Source organism: Pan paniscus, chromosome 10 (genome assembly GCF_029289425.2).
Source record: "Pan paniscus chromosome 10, NHGRI_mPanPan1-v2.0_pri, whole genome shotgun sequence".
Classification (NCBI taxonomy): Eukaryota; Metazoa; Chordata; class Mammalia; order Primates; family Hominidae; genus Pan; species Pan paniscus.
In genome coordinates, this window is record NC_073259.2 from 64761829 (window position 1) to 64782905 (window position 21077).

The 21077-nt window shown below is 41.5% G+C and overlaps 1 protein-coding gene across 8 annotated transcripts in view; it reads right to left on the reverse strand.

Annotated features, from left to right (window-relative positions):
- Positions 1-5647: 5647 nt before the first annotated feature.
- Positions 5648-21077, reverse strand: part of RESF1 (retroelement silencing factor 1) — a 33430-nt gene continuing 18000 nt past the window's right edge. For 7 of the 8 annotated variants that reach the window (XM_008966304.5, XM_003813731.6, XM_034936065.3 and 4 more), the window contains 3 exons: positions 12786-17862; positions 11417-11500; positions 5648-6379 (listed from right to left, as the gene is read on the reverse strand). In XM_008966304.5, coding sequence (XP_008964552.2) covers positions 6222-6379; positions 11417-11500; positions 12786-17784 — 5241 coding nt within the window. In that variant the 5' untranslated portion in view covers positions 17785-17862 and the 3' untranslated portion in view covers positions 5648-6221. Of the gene's footprint in view, positions 6380-11416; positions 11556-12785; positions 17863-21077 lie in introns of those variants that run through there. The other variant, XM_063593099.1, reaches the window with a different exon arrangement.

Below are 21077 nucleotides of genomic sequence, written 5' to 3' on the forward strand. Positions count from 1 at the left end.
TGTTATGCTTTTTATGTACGTTAATGTATTCCTTATTTTTTTTTTGAGACGAAGTCTCACTCTGTCGCCAGGCTGGAGTGCAGTGGTGTGATAGCTCGCTGCAACCTCCGCCTCCTGGGTTCAAGTGATCCTCCTACCTCAGCCTCCCGAGTAGCTGGGACTACAGGCGTACACCACCATGCCCAGCTAATTTTTTGTACTTTTAGTAGAGATGGGGTTTCACCATGTTGGCCAGAATGGTCTCAATCTCCTGACCTTGTGATTCGCCTGCCTCGGCCTCTCAAAGTGTTGGTATTACAGGCGTGAGCCACTGTGCCCAGCTTCCTACTTTTTAAAAAACTAAAAAATATTTTTAAATTTAAACAAATTAAAAAATAGGCTTGGGTGCGGTGGCTCACACCTGTTGTCCCAGCTACTCGGGAGGCTGAGGCAGGAGAATTGCCTGAACCTGGGAGGCATAGGTTGCGGCAGGCCAAGATTGCGCCACTGCACTCCAGCCTGTGCGACAAAGCGGGGCTGTCTCAAAAACAAAACAAAACAAAAACTATAAGACAGCCTCAGCCAGGTCCTTCAGGTGTTCCAGAAGGCATTGTTAATTGTTATCATAGGAGATGACAGCTCCATGCGTGTTACTGCCCTTGGTGACCTTCCAATGGGGCAAGATGTAGAGGAGGAAGACAAGTGATACTGATGATCCTGGCTACGTGGAAGCCAAGGTTAATGTTTTCCTGGTTCTGTGTTTTTTTCGGGGGGTGCGGAGACAGGGCTGAAGTAATCCTCCCACCTCAGCCTCCCAAGTAGCTGGCATTACAGGTGCACACCACCAAACCTGGCTAATTTTTGTACTTTTGGTAGAGACCGGGTTTCAGCATGTTGTACTGGTCTTGAACTCTTGGACTCAAGCAATACTGCTCACCTTGGCCCCCCAAAGTGCTGGGATTACAGGCATGAGGCACTGTGTCCAGTCATCTCCTGACCTTGTGAGCCACTGTGCCCATCCTTGTTTTAGTTTTCAATTTGAAAAAAAGTTAAAAAAAAATTTAATAAAAAAGAGCTTATACAAAAAGTATAAAGAAAATTTTGAAAAGGCTGGGTGTGGTGGCTCACACCTGTAATCCCAGCACTAGGAGGCCGAGGTGGGCAGACCACCTGAGATTAGGAGTTCGAGACCAGCCTGGCCAACACGGTGAAACCCCATCTCTACTAAAAATACAAAAATTACCTGGGCGTGGTGGCAGATGCCTGTAATACCAGCTACTCAGGAGGCTGAGACAGGAGAATCACTTGAACCCAGGAGGTGGAGGTTGCAGTGAGCCAAGATCACGCCAGTACACTCCAGCCTAGGTGACAGAGCAAGGCTTTGTCTCAAAAAAAAAGTTTGTACAGCTCTACAGTGTGCTTGTGTTTTAAGCCATGTTATTACGAGTTAAAAAGCTAAAAATTTGGCGGCTGGGCACAGTGGCTAACACCTGTAATCCCAGCACTTTATCATGGGAGGCCCAGGCGGGAGGATTGCTTCAGCCCATGAGTTTGAGACTGTTTTGGGAAACATGGCAAAACCCTGTCTCTACCAGAAATACAAAGTTAGCAGTTTCCTAACCCTGTCTTGAAATGAATTTAAAAAATTACAATTAATGGCCTGACGCAGTGGCCCACGCCTGTATCCTAGCACTTTGGGAGGCTGAGACAGGTGGATCACCTGAGGTCAGGAGTTCGAGACCAGCTTGGCCAACATGGTGAAACTATCTTTAGTTAAAATACAAAAATTAGCTGGGCGTGGTGGCGCATACCTGTTAATCGCAGCTACTTGGGAGGAGGCTGAGGCAGGAGAATAGCTTGAGCCTGGGAGGCAGAGGTTGCAGTGAGCTAAGATTGTGCCACGGCACTCCAGCCTGTATGGGAGGCAGAGCAAAACTCCGTCAAAAAAAAAAAACAAAAAAACAACCAAAACCAAAATTAAAATTAAGTTAAAAATTTAAAAAGTTAATATAGTTACCATAAGCTAAGTTCTATTTAAGTTTTAAAGAATAAATTTAGTTACTAAAAATTAGCTGGACATGCTGGATCGTGCCTGTGTTCCCAGCTACCCTGGAGGCTGATGTGGGAGGACTGCTTGAAACAGGGAGGCGGAGGTTTCAGCAAGCTGAGACTACAGCACTGCATTTCAACCTGGGTGACAGAGACCCCGTTTCGCAGTAAAAAATAAAAATAAATTTAGTGTCGCCTAAGTGTACAGTGTTCATAAAGTTGATAGTAGTATACAGTAATGTCTTAGCCCTTCACATTCACTTACTCAGACCAATTCACTGACTTGCAAGCAACTTCCAGTCCTGCAAGCGCCATTCACGGTTCATATTAAGTGCCCAATACAGGTACATCATTCATTCATTGAGATTGAGTTTTGCTCATGTAGCCCAACCTGGAATGCAGTGGCACAACGTCAGCTCACTGCAACCTCCACCTCCCAGGCTCAAGTGATTCTCCTGCCTCAGCCTCCCAAGTAGCTGGGATTACAGGCATGCAAGAACACACCCAGCTAATTTTTGTATTTTTAGGAGAGCAGAGGTTTCACCATATTGGCCAGGCTGGTCTTGAACTCCTGACCTCAGGTGATCCACCCGCCTTGGCCTACCAAAGTGCTGGGTTTACAGGTGTGAGCCACTGTGCCCGGCATCTTTTTTTTTTATACTGCATTTTTACAGTAGCTTTTCTATGCTTGAAGACCCAAACACTTAACTATTGTTATAATTTCCTACAGCATTCAGTACAGTAACATGATGTCCACATTTGTGGCCTATAAGCAATAAGATATACCATACTGATTAGGTATGCAGTAGGACATCTAGGTTGACTATACCTTATTAGAGATACTTGGGACTGAAAATATTTCAGATATTTTTGGATCTTGGAATATTTGCATTATACTCACCACCTAAGCATCCTTAATCCAAGGATGCAAAATCCAAAATGCTCAAATGAGCATTTCCTTTGAGTATCACATTGGCATTCAAAGTTTCAGATTTTGGAACATTTTGGATTTTATTCTTTTTTTGAGACAGAGTTTTGCTTGTGTTGCCCAGGCTGGAGTGCAATGGCGTGATCTCGACTCGCTGCAACCTCCGCCTCCGGGGTTCAACCAATTCTCTTGCGTCAACCTCCTAAGTAGCTGGGATTACAGGGATCTGCCACCACACCAGGCTAATTGTGTATTTTTAGTAGAGATGGGGTTTCGCCATGTTGGTCAGGCTGGTCTTGGAACTCCTGACCTCAGGTGGTCTGCCCGCCTTGGCCTCCCAAAGTGCTGGGGTTTACGGGCATGAGTCACTGTGCCCAGCTCTGGATTTTAGATTTAGGATATTCAACCTGTACCATCTAGGTTTACACAAACCTAGTACATTCTAGGATAGTCACACAAGACCAAAATTGGCCAGGTGCAGTGGCTCATACCTGTAATCCCAGCACTTTGGGAGGCCAAGGCAGGCAGATCACCTGAGGTGAATCAATCTTTTATTTTGGCATGATAATATTTATAGTTTTTTACTATTTAAAAAATGAAGTAGGCTGGGCGCGGTGGCTCATGTCTGTAATCCCAGCACTTTGGGAGGCTGAGGCGGGCAGATCACTTGAGGTCAGGAGTTCAAGACCAGCCTGGCCAACATGGTGAAACTCTGTCTCTACTAAAAATACTTTAGCAAGGCATGGTGGTGTGTGCCTGTAATCCCAGCTACTCGGGAGGCTCAAGCAAAATTGCTGGAGCCCAGGAGGCGGAAGTTGCAGTGAGTGGAGATCGTGCTACTGCACTCCAGCCTGGGCAAAAGAATGAGACTCCATTTAAAAAAAAAAAAAAAAAAATCACCTAGAGATGTATTTCTCAGAACATATCCCTGTCATTAAATGACGGAGGACCGTAGTTGTTTCCTAAAGGTTGGTTGTAATATGAAAGCTAAAAGCACAAGAAATTGCAATGTTTCATTAAAATCCATTGGTCTACCTTGTACATAGTTTTCAAATGAAAATTATATATATATATATATATATATATATATATATATATATACACACACACACGACATTAAGATTTTATAAAAATAACCAACATGCTCTGGGCGTGGTAGCTCACATCTGTAATCCCAGGACTTTGGGAGGCCAAGGCCAAAGGATTACTTGAGCCCAGGAGTTCAAGACCAGTCTGGACAACATGGTAGAATCTCATGTCTCCAAAAATGTATGTATTTTTAAATTATGTGCTCAGGGTTGGGCAAGATGGCTCACGCCTGTAATCCCAGCACTTTGGGAGGCTGAGGCAGGCAGATCACGAGGTCAGGAGTTCAAGACCATCCTGACGACCAACATGGTGAAACCCCGTCTCTACTAAAAATACAAAAATTAGCTGGGCGTGGTGGCGGGCACCTGTGATCCCAGCTACTCGGCAGGAGAATCCCTGAATCCGGGAGGCGGAGGTTGCAATGAGCCAAGATGGCGTCACTGCACTCCAGCCTTGGCGACAGAGCGAGCCTCCGTCTCAAAAAAAAAACAGGCTGGGCCCAGTAGCTCATGCTTGTAATCCCAGCACTTTGGGAAGCTGGGGTGGGCGGATCACCTGAGGTCAGGAGTTCGAGACCAGCCTGACCAACACGGTGAAACCCCATCTCTACTAAAAATACAAAAATTAGCTGGGCGTGGTGGCGGGCGCCTGTAATCCCAGCTACTCTGGAGGCTGAGGCAGGAGAATCGCTTGAACCCGGGAGGCGGAGGTTGCAGTGAGCCCAGATCGCGCAATTGCACTCCAGCCTGGGTAACAGGGCGGGAGTACGTCTCAAAGAACAAACAAAAAAACCACAAAAATTCTCCAAACATTGAGAAACAAAAACAAACAAAAAAACAAAATTATGTGCTCACTTTGGCAGCACACTAGAAGAATACAAAGATTAGCAAATTAAATAATTTTTTTTTTTTAATTAGCCAGGTGTGTTAGCACACTGTAGTCCCAGCTACTCAAGAGGCAGAGACGGGATTATTTAAACTCAGGAGCAGTGATTGCAGTGAACATTCATCACACCGCAGTACTCCAGCCTTGACGACAGAATGAGACCCTGTCTCAAAACAAAAACTCCAACCCTTTTCTAGTAGTCATAAAGTAAAACTAGAAATAAAGTTATATCTTGCCTTCCAGTTTCTTGAAATTTCCTGAACCTAGTAAATTTTTTTGTGTTCTCATGTGAACACAATCTAAAAATACCTACTGGCACAGCTGCTGTGACATTTCAGCTTTTTTTTTTTTTTTGAGAAGGAGTCTGGCTCTGTCGCCTAGGCTGGAGTGCAGTGGCGCGATCTCGGCGCACTGCAAGCTCTGCCTCCCGGGTTCACGCCATTCTCCTGCCTCAGCCTCCCGAGTAGCTGGGACTACAGGTGCCTCCCACCTTGTCCTGGTAATTTTTTGTATTTTTTTTAAGTAGAGACGGCGTTTCACCGTGTTAGCCAGGATGGTCTCCATCTCCTGACCTTGTGATCCACCCGCCTCAGTCTCCCAAAGTGCTGTGATTACAGGCATGAGCCACCTCGCATTTCAGCTTTTGAAAGCACTTTCCAAAATGCGTCCTTTTAAAGGTAGGAAACCAAAAAGAAACTGAGCTGTGAAGGTTTCAAATTAGTTTTTTAAAAAATAAATGTTTATTTCAAGTATGAAAAGTAATGTTTAAACGTTGTCCCAAAATTGTGTTCAGTTTCACAAGTATAAAATAAGACTTCTGAAAAAAAGTTTACAATTAGTTATAAAACACTTAAGAATATATTTTGACATTCACATCACAGTGGGCATTTTTGAAAAATAAATTTTGCTAATATAGCTTAGAAACCAAAACATATTTACAGTCCCATTTAAATAAACAAGTCCTTAACTGAGGAACAGTCCTCCCTCAAGATGGGTAGAATTTCAAATTGATTTGTATAAGCATTCCTTTTAAAATAATGGTAAATCTGGTTCAATAAAGTAGAAATTCAAATACCTTATGTTTTCCCGGTGAATACCATCCATTTCTTACACATGGCTACCCAAAGTTCTCAAGCCATTTTAATTAAGCACTTTCAATGAAATACAATGAAAGTGGGAACCAAACTCTGAGAAATCTTTATCATGGCATTTCTCATTAGTTTCAGCGAAATATTTTGAACAGAAAAGGAAAGAAATTTCCCAGTGGCAATTACAAAACCACATCTTGTAATTATTTTACAGGACTGCTACCAAGGCTTCTGCTTCTCTTCTCCAGGTACATCTGTTTGTAGGTTTGAAACATTTCTTTTGAATCTTTTACTGGGTTTTGTAGCATCTCAAATCCATCTGCACTGAAGCTTCTCTTCGAGAGTCTTGAATTAACATTATCTAAGGGAAATAAAAACTTTACTTACTTTATTTCTCAATGTTAGCTGTGATCAATATATAATCAAAATTCAGAGGGAAAATATATATTGGAGGGATAAAAAATTAAGGCAAGGAGTTAAGCAAAAGTTTCAGAACCATAGCTCTTCACTTATAGAATTGTAAGTTATATACACGTGACATCTTGCCTTTCTTTTGGGGGCTGTTTTCTACTCCTACCTCCTTGCCCCATCCTCATTGCCCTGGGCTGTTCTGTTCTACCTTACTCTTGGCTCAATAAAATGTATCATTGCATATCATTAGTATGAATGTGACCTTTTAAACAGCTATGTAAATTAGCAATACAAAGAGTACAAATATGAGTCAGTCCCAAACAATACATGAAAAGGATAGGTTTCATATTTTGGTCTTGCCATGTATTAGATATTCTAAAACACGTCTATAGTTTCCTGTTTCTTTAGACCATTTCAGTGTTACATTAGCTTCAGTGTCCTTTTTTCATAATGACCCATCACCTATTGAAAATATGTTGAGGCTGGGTATGGTGGTTCACGCCTGTAATCCCAGCACTCTGGGAGGCCAAGGCAGGCAGATCACATGAAGCCAGTTCAAGACCAGCCTGGCCAACATGGCGAAACCGTTTTTACTAAAAATACAAAAATTAGCTGGGCAGAGGTTGCAGTGAGCCGATATCACACGACTGCACTCCAGCCTGGGTGACAGAGCGAGACTGTCTCAAAAAACAAACAAACAAACAAACAGAATTGCTGTATGGGTATACGAAATACACTTTCTACTGAATGTGTATCACTTTCATACCATCATAGTCAAGAAATCCTAAGTCAAACCACTGCCAAGTCAGGGACTATCTGTACATTTCATTCCTGCTGCAGCTACTTCCTTCTGAATAATGGGGTCTTGTTTTGTCTTTTTCTACCTGAGTGGGTGGAGTATTCTGTCCTGTTAGTTCTTTAGATCTGCTGCAAAGTCTTCCACTTTCTCGTTTGCTTTCTTTCAGAATTAGTAACACTGAAGCCCAAGATGGGTCTCTAAGTTGCTTTCCAAGAAATTCTTGTAATTGCCTCTTCATCTCTTTACCCTAACTTAGGACTTCAAGTTTGCTGCAACCTTTGCTACTGAATTTAGATATCTGTTTCTCCTGTGGGGTTTTTTTTTTTTTTTTTTTTTTTTTGAGACAGGGTCTTGGCTCTGTTGCCCAGGCTGGAGTGCAGTGCTGCATCAGGGCTTATTGCAGCCTCAACTCCTGGGCTCAGGTGATCCTCCTTCCTCAGTCTGCCAAGCAGCTGGGACCACAGGTGCGCACCACTATGCCCAGCTAATTTTTTAAGAAGTTATTTGTAGAGATGGGATCTCCTGATGTTGCCGAAGCTGGTCTCAAACTCCTGGGCTCAAGCCATCCTCTGGCCTTGACCTCCCAAGTGCTGGGATGACATACATGGGCCCCACACCAGGCCAGATGTATGTTTCTTTATAGCGGATTGGGAGTTCATGGCATTTTTCTCTCACTTCATAGTTGGTTCACTGTTCTCCAGCCTCTCTGTCTAAGGTATATAATTCACTATTTCCCAGAGATCCCTTCTCCAGAACCAGCTTCATTCGCCCCAATAGGCATTTAAAAAATGCCCATGTGGCCGGGCGCACTGGCTCACGCCTGTAATCCCAGCACTTTCGCAGGCTGAGGTGGGTGGATCACTGAGGTTGGAGTTCAAGATCAGCCTGGACAACATGGTGAAACTCTGTCTCTACTAAAAATACAACAATCAGCCAGGTGAGGTGGTTCACGCTATTCAGGAGGCTGAGGCCGAGGCAGGAGAATCGCTTGAACCCAGGAACCAGAGGTTGCAGTGAGCCTAGATCGCACCACTGCACTCCAGCCTGGGCGACACAGTGAGACTGTCTAAAAAATAAAATAAATAAATAAATAAAAATAAGTAAATAAAAATGCCCACGTAGCAGCACCTGAGATTTTTTTCTCTTCCCTTAGGTCTCACCTATTTGCATCTTGTCGTGCCATGACAAAGCTGTATGACTTGTCTCCTGGATTGTCTCACCCAGCTTTGCCTTAGTGTACCTGGTTTGTGTTTTTCTTTCATCATGATTCTGAGTATTTCAGCCTCACATTCACCGTGCATTGCTCATCCTGCTGTGCTGTCTGCACATGTCATTCAACTCATGCTTATCTCTGAGCCTCTGGTCAATCTGTGTATCTGTCTTTTGAGTGTTTTCAGCTTCAGATTCCAAACATGCCTCTCGCTTTCTCTTTGAGATAATCATGTCTCTCCTGTTTCCAAGGAGCTTTTTTCTTACCCCAATCTTCGTGCCCATTTGTATCTTTCGCATTTTTGGCTTTCTGCCTTCCAACTCGAGAGGCATTGTTTTCCCACTGTCAGGCCTCTCACTGCTCTTCATTCCTTCCTCTTTAGGTTATTTGTCCTGTTCTGATTAAGAGTATATTTCTTCATTGATGCAAGTTTTTCCCATATGCATATTTCAATGCTAACTGACTTTTTTTTTGAGACGGAGTTTTGCTCTGTCGCCCAAGCTGGAGTGCAGTGGTCCGATCTCAGCTCACTGGAACCTCCGCCTCACAGGTTCAAGTGATTCTCCTGTCTCAGCCTCCTGAACAGCTGGTATTACAGGCGTGTGCCACTACACCTGACTAATTTTTATATTTTTAGTAGGGATGGGGTTTCATAATGTTGGCCAGGCTGGTCTCGAACCTCTGACCTCAGGCGATCTGCCTGCCTCGGCCTCCCAAAGTGCTGGTATTACAGGCGTGAGCCACCTCGCCTGGCCTCTACTCAATTTTTACACGCCTGCTTCTAAGTATTTGTTTGAAGCTCTCTTCACAACCGTTGTCAATTCCTTTTATAAAATGTGCTTCTTATTGTTTCTCTTGGTGAGATTCTGCTGCTCTCCATTTTTGAGGCTCTGAACCCCTCTTTGCCTATTTTTTTTTTTTTTTTTTGAGACAGACTCTCTCTCTGTCACCCAGGCTGGAGTGCAGTGGCGACATATTGGCTCACTGCAAGCTCCGCCTCCTGGGTTCATGCCATTCTCTTGCCTCAGCCTCCCGAGTAGCTGGGACTACAGGTGCCCGCCACCACGCTCGGCTGATTTTTTGTATTTTCAGTAGAGACAGGGTTTCACCGCGTTAGCCAGGATGGTCTCAATCTCCTGACCTCATGATCCACCTGCCTCGGCCTCCAAAAGTGCTGAGATTACAGGTGTGAGCCACCGTGCCCAGCCCCCTCTTTGCCCATTTAATGAACCAAAACTAAGACAAAACTCTTGAGCTCCAGCTTTTAGTTTTCAAAGCCAAACCCTAACAAACAAGGTACTTTCACTCCACTAATTAAATCGTATATTCGGGTGGACACGGTGGCTCATGCTTGTAATCCCAGCATTTTGGGAGGCCGCGGCGGGTGGATCACCTGAGTTCAGGAGTTTGAGACCAGCCTGGCCAACATAGTGAGAGAAATCCAGTCTCTACTAAAAATACAAAAATAAGCCAGGCGTGGTAGTGTGCTTGTAGTCCCAGCTACTCAGGAGGCTGAGGCAGAAGAATTGCTTGAACCTGGAATGCAGAGGTTGCAGCAAGGCCGAGATCATGCCACTGTACTCCAGCCTGGGAGACAGAGCAAGATGCTGTCTCAAAAAAAAACTAAATACTCAAAGCTCTACTTTTTCTAGTTGGTCCCCAGCCCAAATCCCTTCCCAGCAAATAACACAGCTAGGACCGGTCTCATTAAAATACAGTCATCCCTGGGTATTGAAGAGGGACTGATTCCAGGACACCTCTGCAGCATCCACCCAAGTAGATACCAAAATCTGGGGATGCTTAAGTTCCTTATGTAAAATGGCATAGTGTTTTTCATATAACCTAAAGCATACCCCCCACACATACCTTAAATCATTTCTAGATTACTTTTAATACCTAATACAATGTAAATGCTATGTAAACAGTTGTTATACTATATTGTCTTTTAAGTTTCTATTTTTATGGTTGTATTAATTTTTTTCCCAAATATTTTTGATCCACAGTTGTTTGAATCCACAGATACAGAACACGCAGATACAGAGGGCTGACTATACCTCAACCACACTTAATGGACTTTGAAAAGAGGGGACCAGATTCAAGTCCCTATTCAGTCACTAGCAATGAAACTTAAGTCAAATGATGTAACCTCTCATCTATAAAATGGAAATATCCTTGCCTAAATTGTACTGAAGATTAATCAAATTAACATGTAAATAATTGAATCCAGGGTCTGGCAAACTAAGTCCAGCCTGCTGCCTATTTTGGAAGATAAAGTTTAATTAGAGGCCAGGCGCGGTATCTCATGTCTGTAATCCCAGCACTTTGGGAGGCCGAGGCAGGTGGATTACCTGATGTCAGGAGCTTGAGACCGGCCTGGCCAACAGGGTGAAACCCTGCCTCTACTAAAAATACAAAAATTAGCTGGGCGTATTGGTATGCACCTGCAGTCCCAGCTACTTGGGAAGCTGAGGGAGAAAATCGCTTGAACCTGGGAGGCAGAGGTTGCAGTGAGCCAAGATGACGCCACCGCACTCCAGCCTGGGTGACAGAGTGGGACTCTGTCTCAAAATAAATAAATAAATAGTTAATCAGAACACAGCTGATACTCATCTACATATTATCTGCAGCCATTTCCCTGAAACAGAGTCAGAGCTGAGTAGTCAGGACAGACACCTCATGACCCAGAAAACCTAAAGTATTTGCTGTCTGGTCCTATACAGGTAAAATATGCAAACCTCTTAGCTAACTCATTGTGATAAGAATTATTTTCCTATTAAAAGAAAATAAAGCTCAGCTTTTCATTCCACAGCACGACAACACAAAAATGTCCTCCTACCACTCAAACACAAACGCTGAATGACTGAAAAAAAAAAGAACATGGATAAAATCATACTTTACAATCATATCATAACCATAATCCAATTTCCATATACCAGATAGGGAGATAAGTGAATGAAGATTTAAAAAGATGACTTTACCTCTCTCTTGGCTGTCTTTCTGTGTCCTTTTCTTTGTAGCAACAAATTTTAACCAGTCTTCTTTTGTACTTTTTATTCCTGAAACTATTTAAATATTCATTTTCAGAACTCTAGATATTGCTAATCATCTCCTTTAGTACTATAACAAAGGAAAATCATGTAAGCTGAAAATAGATTTTGGAAGGCACTAGATATAACCACATGTAACACAACTCTAAAAAAAGGACTGGAAAAATGATTTCTCCTATTTGAAATGCTTACCTCAATTAAAAAATGAGTTTATCTTTACTACGTAATTATGTTCCCCTCACATGAGCTGAAGACTTTAATACATCTCCAGATATTAAAGGACACATGAGATAGAAAACTACATTGCCCCCACCCACTTCCAATGTTCCCATTATATCCCCACCTCAAATTCCAAGGATCCAAATGAAAGAATCTATTGAAACCACCAATTTTTTACAAAATGAATATATCCCTATCTTCTTTTCCAGGAAAACATATCCTGTTTATGCTATTGTTTTATGAACCCCAACAAATATAGTCAGAAAAGCAGAGCAAAGACTTCAATTTTCATTCAAATCCTTTAGTTTTCCAATCTGAGTTTCTCAGCACAATGCTTTACATATAATATCCACTACTTCTAAATGTTCCCTTAGTACCATGAACAACTAGTTATCAATTTTCTCCTTCCTTCCTGCACTACATTGAGAAGTCTACCATTAAGCTACCTAATATTCATAGCTGCCAGCTTGGCTTTAAAGATTTTAAATTATAACACTGGACAATACTGCTTTCATGGTTCTTCTATCTTATGAGTAGGCTAGATGTTACCATTTTAACTATAGTGATAACACAGTCATCAACTGTTTCAAAGAGGACAATTAGTTGATCCATTTCCATATGAACAAAAAGACTTCAGTATTCATCATTACTTATCCTCTAACATTCAGAACAAAATTTCAAGTTCACAGGGCTTTCAAATTACAAGTCCAAAGGAGAATTAACAAAACCAAGACTCTTACATTACCAGCTACTTGACACTTTTCTGACATTCCCACAAGGAATGTGTAATGTTTTTCACAGTACAGCCTTCTTGGTACTAACTGAAATATTTCTATCTGGCAAGTTTTATATAGCTCGTCATGACTACCAATTTTCTACAATTTACAATAAGGTGGCAATGAACACAAAACAAATACCGCCCAATGAAACATTGGTTTACCAGGCAAAACAAATACTAGGTAGTGGCATAACACATTAAAGTCTTTCCCAGCAGCCCAGACAGCATGAGAGGTGCTAGCCCAAATATTGACCTACGACTCTTTACAATGTCGTAGACACCACCAAGAAAATCATACTGGACCTTGCACAGGGGCTTGCTCCTTCCTGGGATGAGGCTTTACATCCTTCCGTTCTTCCACAGAGTTTGTATTCTTTAGTAAGATATCTGGACATAATTTAAACTCCAGCATGTTTGATTTTTCTGTGTTACCTTTCACCGGTAAAAAGGTCTTATGTTTATTTTCCTGTCTCTTATCTTTATGAAGCTTCCTGGGTGAACTTTCTAATTTGGTGAGAGAAATGCTTTCACGTTCAGTGCATTTAAACCCAACTCTATTCAGATATAATTTCTTTTGATCCTTTACTTGGGGAGGCATTTGGCTGAATTGAGCTTCGTTGCTTATATTGGTTAATTTCTTGTCTAATTTAGTCTTATCAATCCATATTTTGTCAGGCTGCTTCCCACCAACTTTTTCTTTAACATTCCTTAGAATGTTGTATGTTTTAGACTCCTGAGAATGGATTTTGAGGTTTTTACCATGGCTTGTCAAGCCATTTAATGATTCTTTAGAGGTCTGCATGCCGCTGCTGTGTTTCTCATTTGATTTCCCACAACTTCCAACCTGCATGGCAAGTTTACTTGGTCTCATATGTTCAGAATCACATGGCACGTTTTTCACACAGATTTTCTTCGATGCTTTATTACTCAGAGCTTCTTTATGCTTCTGCCTTTGTAAATACTCCTTAGGAGTTAGAATTCTACTAAATTTAGATGAACTTGCTTTCGTGTCTACAGACTTAGTATTTGATACCATCTTTTCTTTAACAATGGCTCTTTCGTCTGGGTTTGACAAAGAGTCACCTAATTTGAATGTAGCTCCCACACTTCCTTTCTGTTCTTGTTTATCATGTTTCTTTTTCTTTACTTCCATATCTAATACGTTCCCTTGGTCCAACTTTCGTTTTTGTTTGAAGCTAACTGATTTGAGTTTCAATTTTATCTTTTCTGGTGATAGTGACTGTCCCAAAGAACTATGCTTCTTATACACATCTTTATTTGATAAAAAAGCTGTTTTTGCTTTTAGTGGACGTGAGTTCTGTGTTACATGTTTCTTCTGTCGGGTTTCCTGAGAAGCTTGTTCATAAGATGCTGTCATTTTATTACTGGAGTGAAAGGTTACCTCGTGAAACCTCAATTTTTTTCTTTTGTGATTTTGCAAGGGATTTAGTTGATCACATTTAGATGAAAACTGACCAGCAACTAATTCTTGTTCTGTCCTTGGTAAGCTTTTATGTTTTGTTTTGGGTGTATCTTTTCTACTGTCGTCTTGTAGTTCAGGAAAATGACTTTTCCCATCTGGAGTAGTCTTTGGATTATTTACAAGGCTCTTAAATTGAACAACAGTGACATCTCTATCAGAAGTTCTCTCTCGTTTACAACTGTTGGTCTCCAAAGGAGAACACTGCTCTTTTTGTTTCTCTTCCTCTGAAGTTGAGTTCTTGATGGAATTACACTGACACTGGGGTACTCCTTCGTAAACCATGGAGAGCCAGCCCAATGCACAGCAGTGGATATCGTCTTTCTCAGAATCCAGTATCACAGAATCACGACTTTGTCCACCTGCAGGTGCCTGCAGGTCACACTGGCTAACTACTTCTGTGATGGGCTCTTCTTTCTGAGGTTCTGCCAACTTGTCTACTACATAGGGTTGATCATCCTGTTCAGGAAATATTTCTTTCATTTGCTCTGAGCTTAATATTGTAATTTGTATTTGATCTGCTGGGTCTTTGGAGTCAGAACTGGTTTTATCAGCAGTTTGATCTTCTGAGGTCTGGTATGTAGTTTGCTGGCCCACAGAACCTTCACGTGTATTCACAGCCTCAATGCCATAAGGAAACTCTTTTAGAAGTTCTGACAGCTGGTCATGTAGGTATAAGACAGGTGCCTTATCACTGTGGATTTCATTTCTTGCAGGATCTTGGGGAGTATAGTTGCTGGATGCATCTATTTCCTGAGGGTAAATATCCTCCTGAATAGCAGCTGACGAGCACGTATCGTTAGCTGTGCTTTTTTCAGTGGCATGCTCCAAACTACTTTTCTCTAGAATAACTCTGTTTGTTTCAAGATTGTTAAAAGATGACTCTAAGGGTGGCTCTGACTTTGACTGATCACATATTTTATGTGAAACATCTGTGCACTGTACAGGTTTATCTTTTTGAAAATCAAAGTCTTTATTTTCAGTGGTATTATCTAATTGTTTTTCTCGTTCTCTGCTGCCAATCCCTTGCTGATTGGGTAGAGAAGGTTTCTGTGGCTCAACCATTTTCAAAGGAAGAGAGCTGAATATCTTTGCTATTTGGGAATTGTAAGAGGTATCACCTTCAACCAGAGAACAAATATTGTCAATCTGTAATGTATCACTACTCACAACAGTACTATTCCTTGACTCCTGTGAGGTTTGCTGATCGTTCATAGGAGAATGGATAGCTGACTCTAATTTGTTATGCTTTCCTTGATTGACATTAGGTGTGACTTCTGAATTACCATTAGTTGACTCATTCTGCTTTTCCTTCTGAGTTAGTGGAAAAATCTTGGTTGATGTTGCTGTACTTGCTACTGGTCCACTAACATCAACTTTCAAAGCAGCAGTTGCCTTTGCATTTTCTGCCAATTGATTTTGTAAACTACAAACACTGCCTTCTTTAATAACGGGATACACTGTTTCAGGTAACACTGCAGGTGTTATTCCTTTGACAGACAATGTTTTGACCTCTGACAGAACTAACGGTGACACTACAGCTATCTGAAGTTCTGTTCCCTTTGTTATATTTATACCTGAAGACTCATAATTGTGCATTACCATCGACAAAGCTGTCTGCTGTGAGGGATTACTTATTTTATTCTGAGAATTTGAATTTCCCACAACTGAACAAGGACTCTTAACGTGGATGTTAGCAGGCTTTGAAATTCCAACTGCTGTTGTGTTTGTTCTGAGTTTATCACACTCCTTTTCTTTTGCAGTATCTGAAGGTTGCTTTTTCCACAGGGAAAGACAGGTTGCTAGCACTTCCATGGAACAGCTACTGCCACTTTTAGCAGGCATTCCTTTTGTTGAGGATTCTTGTCCACTGCAAAAGGAGTTGTCCAAAACCTTGCCACTTACATTAGAAGTACTTGGAGTTTCCATGTTCTTCAAATTCAGTTGGTTACCAGTCATTTGGGTATTTGGATTCATTTCACAACTGTCTGGTTTAGAATCCTGAACAGTTTGATTAGCATCTTTTAATACTGTCTTCTGAGTCTTACGTGCCTGTGAAAGCAAAGCGAGAAGTAGCATATTTTCATTTTGAATTTTTGATTTATATTCCTCAGTGGACATGGACTTGGGAACAGAAATTGTTTCACAAACTGCTGGTGAATTTTGCTCAACTTTGGTAACATTTTCTGATGAAAGCTGAGTATTCAATACTGCCTGGGTCATCTCAACAGCTGATGTCTTTGAAGTGAGAACTTTCACATCATGAGATGGGTCTGGCATTGGCCGCTTTTCAGAATAGACAGGATTTGGTAAAACAGAATCAACTTGGTTAAACCTTCTGCAATTGACTTCCTGAATGTCAGACTTCAACATACATTGAGTCTTATTTGTTTCTGCAGATTCCACTACTGTTGGTGTTTGTCTCTCTGCATTCTCTGGCATTACTGGAGTTATCTGGGGTCCAGACTGGATTTTGGCAGTTTGTTTTAGAGACAATTTAGAATTCTGAGCTGGTTCACTATAAGAAGTATTAGTCATTTTAATACAACCTGCTGCCATCAAAAGATCTTTATTGATTTTAATTTTCCTTGCAAGTTCTGAAAACTTCTGTTTTATCTCTACTAACGTTTTAATATCCCTTACTAGCTTTTCTTTTGCGACACTTGTGTCCAGTACTTGATTTGAAGTTGGATTGCAAGAATCCATTATTTTCTCTTCATTAGTTTGAGCAAGAGTCTGAACACCATCCACAGAAGATCTAATGGGACTGTTAAAAGGCTGTTTGCTGTTGGTATTTACTTTCAAGTTAGTGAAATTTCCAATTGTGCTGACATTTTCATTAGGGTTTTGCCACTGCTGTTGAAAGCTGGTCCTTATTTCAGATGACAGCATTTCTCGACTCTGAGGAACTTCCATAGACAAGTGTTTAGTAACATGCTGAGTACTTTGCAAAGGCTGGCTTCCATATCTACAGTTGTAAGGAGGAGGAGGTGGTCTTTTGTCAGTTTGCATGGCATACTGCTGTGATGGTACAGCTGAGGTCTGCTTTGATGGTAAAGTTAATACAGAATTTGGAAGCTGACTATTTTTAACTTGTAATGATGTATGTGGTATAAAGTTTTGTTTTTGAATGGTAGAATCTGGTAAAAAGCTTTGTGGTGAGTAACGGTATAGCTTTGGAGGTGGTCTGTAATCTGGGTAAGTCAGTCCCTTAGATATACACTGTTGTGTCCAATCAACCTGTTGCTCTGAAAAAGACTGGTTAAGTCCCTGATTTCCTTGGTAAGCTACAGGAAGTCGTGTAGAATTAGAAGGGATCATCTGCATTTGCATAGAATAGGTATCTGATGTTATCAGTTGACTCTGTAGTGCCGGCATATTGGGTACATTAGCTCCAAAATCAGTTTGATGAGATACAGTTGCCCCTATATGAGAATGCACAGGATTCCTCATTGGTGAGTTCAACCATACATTTTGGGTAACTCCTGAAGACATCTGCAAATTGTGAGTTAGTTGTTTGGGTCCATTAACATTTGCATATGTTATTCTTTCTACTGAAGTGTGTGAGGCCACAACTGTCCCATTATGCATATCAGAAACAGAGATTTGTTGAGGATAATTTTGGATATTCAGCAGTGGCTGTGAAATTGGATTTGAATTACCGGGATACATGCATGCTTCTTGGTTACTTCCAGGATAGCTGAAAGAACTCTGAGATGTTGTGGTAATTTGGTTTATTAAAGACTGGTGCAAAAAAGGTGGCTGGCTTTTAGGATACAGTGGTGGTAATGTAGCACTCTTTGGTTTTTCATTCCAATTCATTGTCGGTTTGATATAGTAGCAGTGTATTACAAGTCAGTTATAAGTCAGTTACAAGTCAGTTGTCTGAATGTCAGGAATCTGTAAGAAATAAAGATATTTTATTAAAATGCTGTTTTGCCTAGATAGAATATCTAAGAAAATTAGTAGCTGACTGTCCATCCTAATTACTGAATCTTCAGAGCAGCCTCATCTTTAATTTGGGAAGAAGAGGAGCAATAGAGGATACAACAATAAATAAGGCAAGTGTCAATGAAATTTCTAAAGTGTTTAACAGAAATTCATTCCACACAATGACAGCTAGCTTTTTGTTACATTTAAATGCCAATCACCTTCTGTTTTTACTTATTTTTAACAGACTTTCTTCTAAGTAATCCATGCTAACTGCATTTTTTTAAAAAGCTAACATGACAATAAAAATGAGAATTAAAAAAAAAGGGAAGTTCAAACATATGGTTAAAAACATTCTCATTGTTCATTCGCAAAGTCTAAACTCCCCAGGGCTATTCAAGGTTACCTTAATGAACTCAGTAAATTTCTGGCATAAGGCCGGGTGCGGTGGCTCATGCCTGTAATCCTAGCACTTTGGGAGGCAGAGGCAGGTGGATCACCTGAGGCCAAGAGTTTGAGACCAGCCTGGCTAACATGCCAAACCCCATCTTTACTAAAAATACAAAAATTAGCGGGGTGTGGTGGTGCACACCTGTAATCCCAGCTACTCAGGAGGCTGATACACAAGAATCACTTGAACCTGGGAGGTGGAGGATACAGTAAGCCAAGATCACACCACTGCACTCTAGTCTGGGTGACAGAGTGAAGACTCTGTTTCAAAAAAAAAAAAAAAAAAAAAAAAAAGGAAAAGAAAATTTCTGGCATAAGCAAACACTAATTCATAAATATCTTTTGTTATTCATAATGAACTCTGTATGCACATACCTGAGTCTATGCTACTAAGGTGACTTAAAGTGGGGGCCCCTAGATACCATCAGGATACAGCTGGTGGTCACCAGGAAAACCAAGTATTAGATGGTTGGAACTTTTAGTTCTAACCACTGACCTCCATAAAGTGGTGGGGGGAGCTGGAGATTGGACTCTATAAAAAGTCTTGGCTGGGTGTGGTGGCTCATGCCTGTAATCCCAGCAGTCCATGAGGCTGAGGCAGGAAGATCTCTTGAGCCCAGGAGTTCAAGACCAGCCTGGGAAACATAGTGAAACCCTGTCTCTACTGAAAATTAAAAAAAAAAAAAATTACCCCGTCATGGTGGTGCATGCCCGTAGTCCCAGCCACCTACTCAGAAAGCAGAAGGCAGTGTAGGGAGGATCATCTGAGCCTGGGGGTTGAGGCTGCAGTGAGCCATGGTGGCACCACTCCACTCCAGCCTGGGTGACAGAGTAAGGCTGTTTTTTTTAAAAAACAAAACTCTTGAACATTGAGATGTGATGAGCCGAGCTTCTGGGCTGGTGAACAGAACACACTGAAGTGCTGGGAAGGTAGTGACCTCAGAGAAAGCATACCTTGTTTGCTTTATAGCCAGTTGGTCAGAAGGACAAACCTGGACTTGTGACTAGCTTCAAGTGGGGGCAGTCTTGTAGGACTGAGCCCTTTAACTTGTGGGTTCTGATGGTAACATCAGGTAGACAGTGTCAGAACTGAATCAAATCACAAGCCACCCAGTTGGTATGTGGAGAGAATTGGTCAGTTGGGAAAAAATTCCCACACATCTGGTGTCAGAAGTACTGTGGGGCCGGGTGCGGTGGCTCACGCCTGTAATCCCAGCATTTTGGGAGGCCAAGGTGGGCGGATCATGAGGTCAGGAGATCGAGACCATCCTGGCTAACACAGTGAAACCCCGTCTCTACTAAAAATACAAAAAATTAGCCAGGTGTGGTGGCGGGTGCCTGTAGTTCCAGCTACTCAGAAGGCTGAGGCAGGAGAATGGTGAGAACCCGGTAGGCGGAGCTTGCAGTGAGCCCAGATGGCGCCACTGCACTCCAGCCTGGGTGACAGAGCTAGACTCCGTTTCAAAAAAAAAAAAAAAAAAAAAAAAAAATCATGAGATCATTTCAAAAATCTAAGATAAGAATTTCTGACAAAATCAAATACTGCCGGGCACAGTGGCTCACACCTGTAATCCTGTAATCGCAGCACTTTGGGAGGCTGAGGCAGGGGGATCACAAGGTCAGGAGATGGAGACCATCCTGGCCAACACGGTGAAACCCCGCCTCTACTAAATATACAAAAAAAAAAAAAAAATTAGCTGGGTGTGGTGGCGGGCACCTGTAGTCCCAGCTACTCAGGAGGCTGAGGCAGGAGAATTGCTTGAACCCGGGAGGTGGAGGTTGCAATGAGCTGAGATTGCGCCACTACACTCCAGCCTGGCGACAGAGCGAGAGTCCGTCTGCAAACAAAAAACAAAAAACAAAAAACAAAAAAAAACCCCAAATACCTACATATTTAAAAAATTATAAAGATGGAAACTTCTTTTGATAAATGGTAGCTGAAACAATTAAATAGTAACATAGAAGATGCCACTATCCCTCCATTAATCATTTTACTGGAGATCCTAGCTGGTATAAAGAAAAAAATATTAGGAGTATAGGCAGAGAGGAAAACACAAAACTGAGTATCAGATGTTATACAGAAAATCCAAAACTATGTAGAGATCTTTTTGTTTTACTGTTTATTACAATGCCCAAAAATAAGGTCAATATGCAAGAATATTATCAGCAGTAATCTTTTAAAATACCATTAAAAAAATACTTAGAAAATGAAGGATGTGTCACATCTCTAACAAACAGCTGAGTGTAAAGATATGCCATGTTCAAATATTTGAAGACAGCATTAAAGATGCCAATAATCTCAAAATTTAGGTCAAGCGCAGTGGCTCTTGCCTGTAATCCCAGCACTTTGGGAGGCTGAGCTGGGCGACTGCTTGAGGTCAGAAGTTCAAGACCAGCCTGAACAACATGGTGAAATCCTGTCTCTACCAAAAATACAAAAAAAAAAAATTAGCCAGGTGTGCACACCTGTTGTCCCAGCTACTTGGAAGCTGAGGTGGGAGGATTACTTGAGCCTGGGAGGTGGAGGTTGCAGTGAGCTAAGATTGCACCATTTGCGCTCCAGCCTGGGCAGCAGAATGAGATCTTGTCTCAAAAAAAAAAAAAAAAAAAAAGAAAGAAAAAGTAATTAAGAGTCAATACAATCCCAGTGGATTTTTTGATTTTTTGGTGTAACAAGCTTGATTATAAACTTTCCATGGAAATGCAAAACAAGCATGAATAGCGAAGACATACAC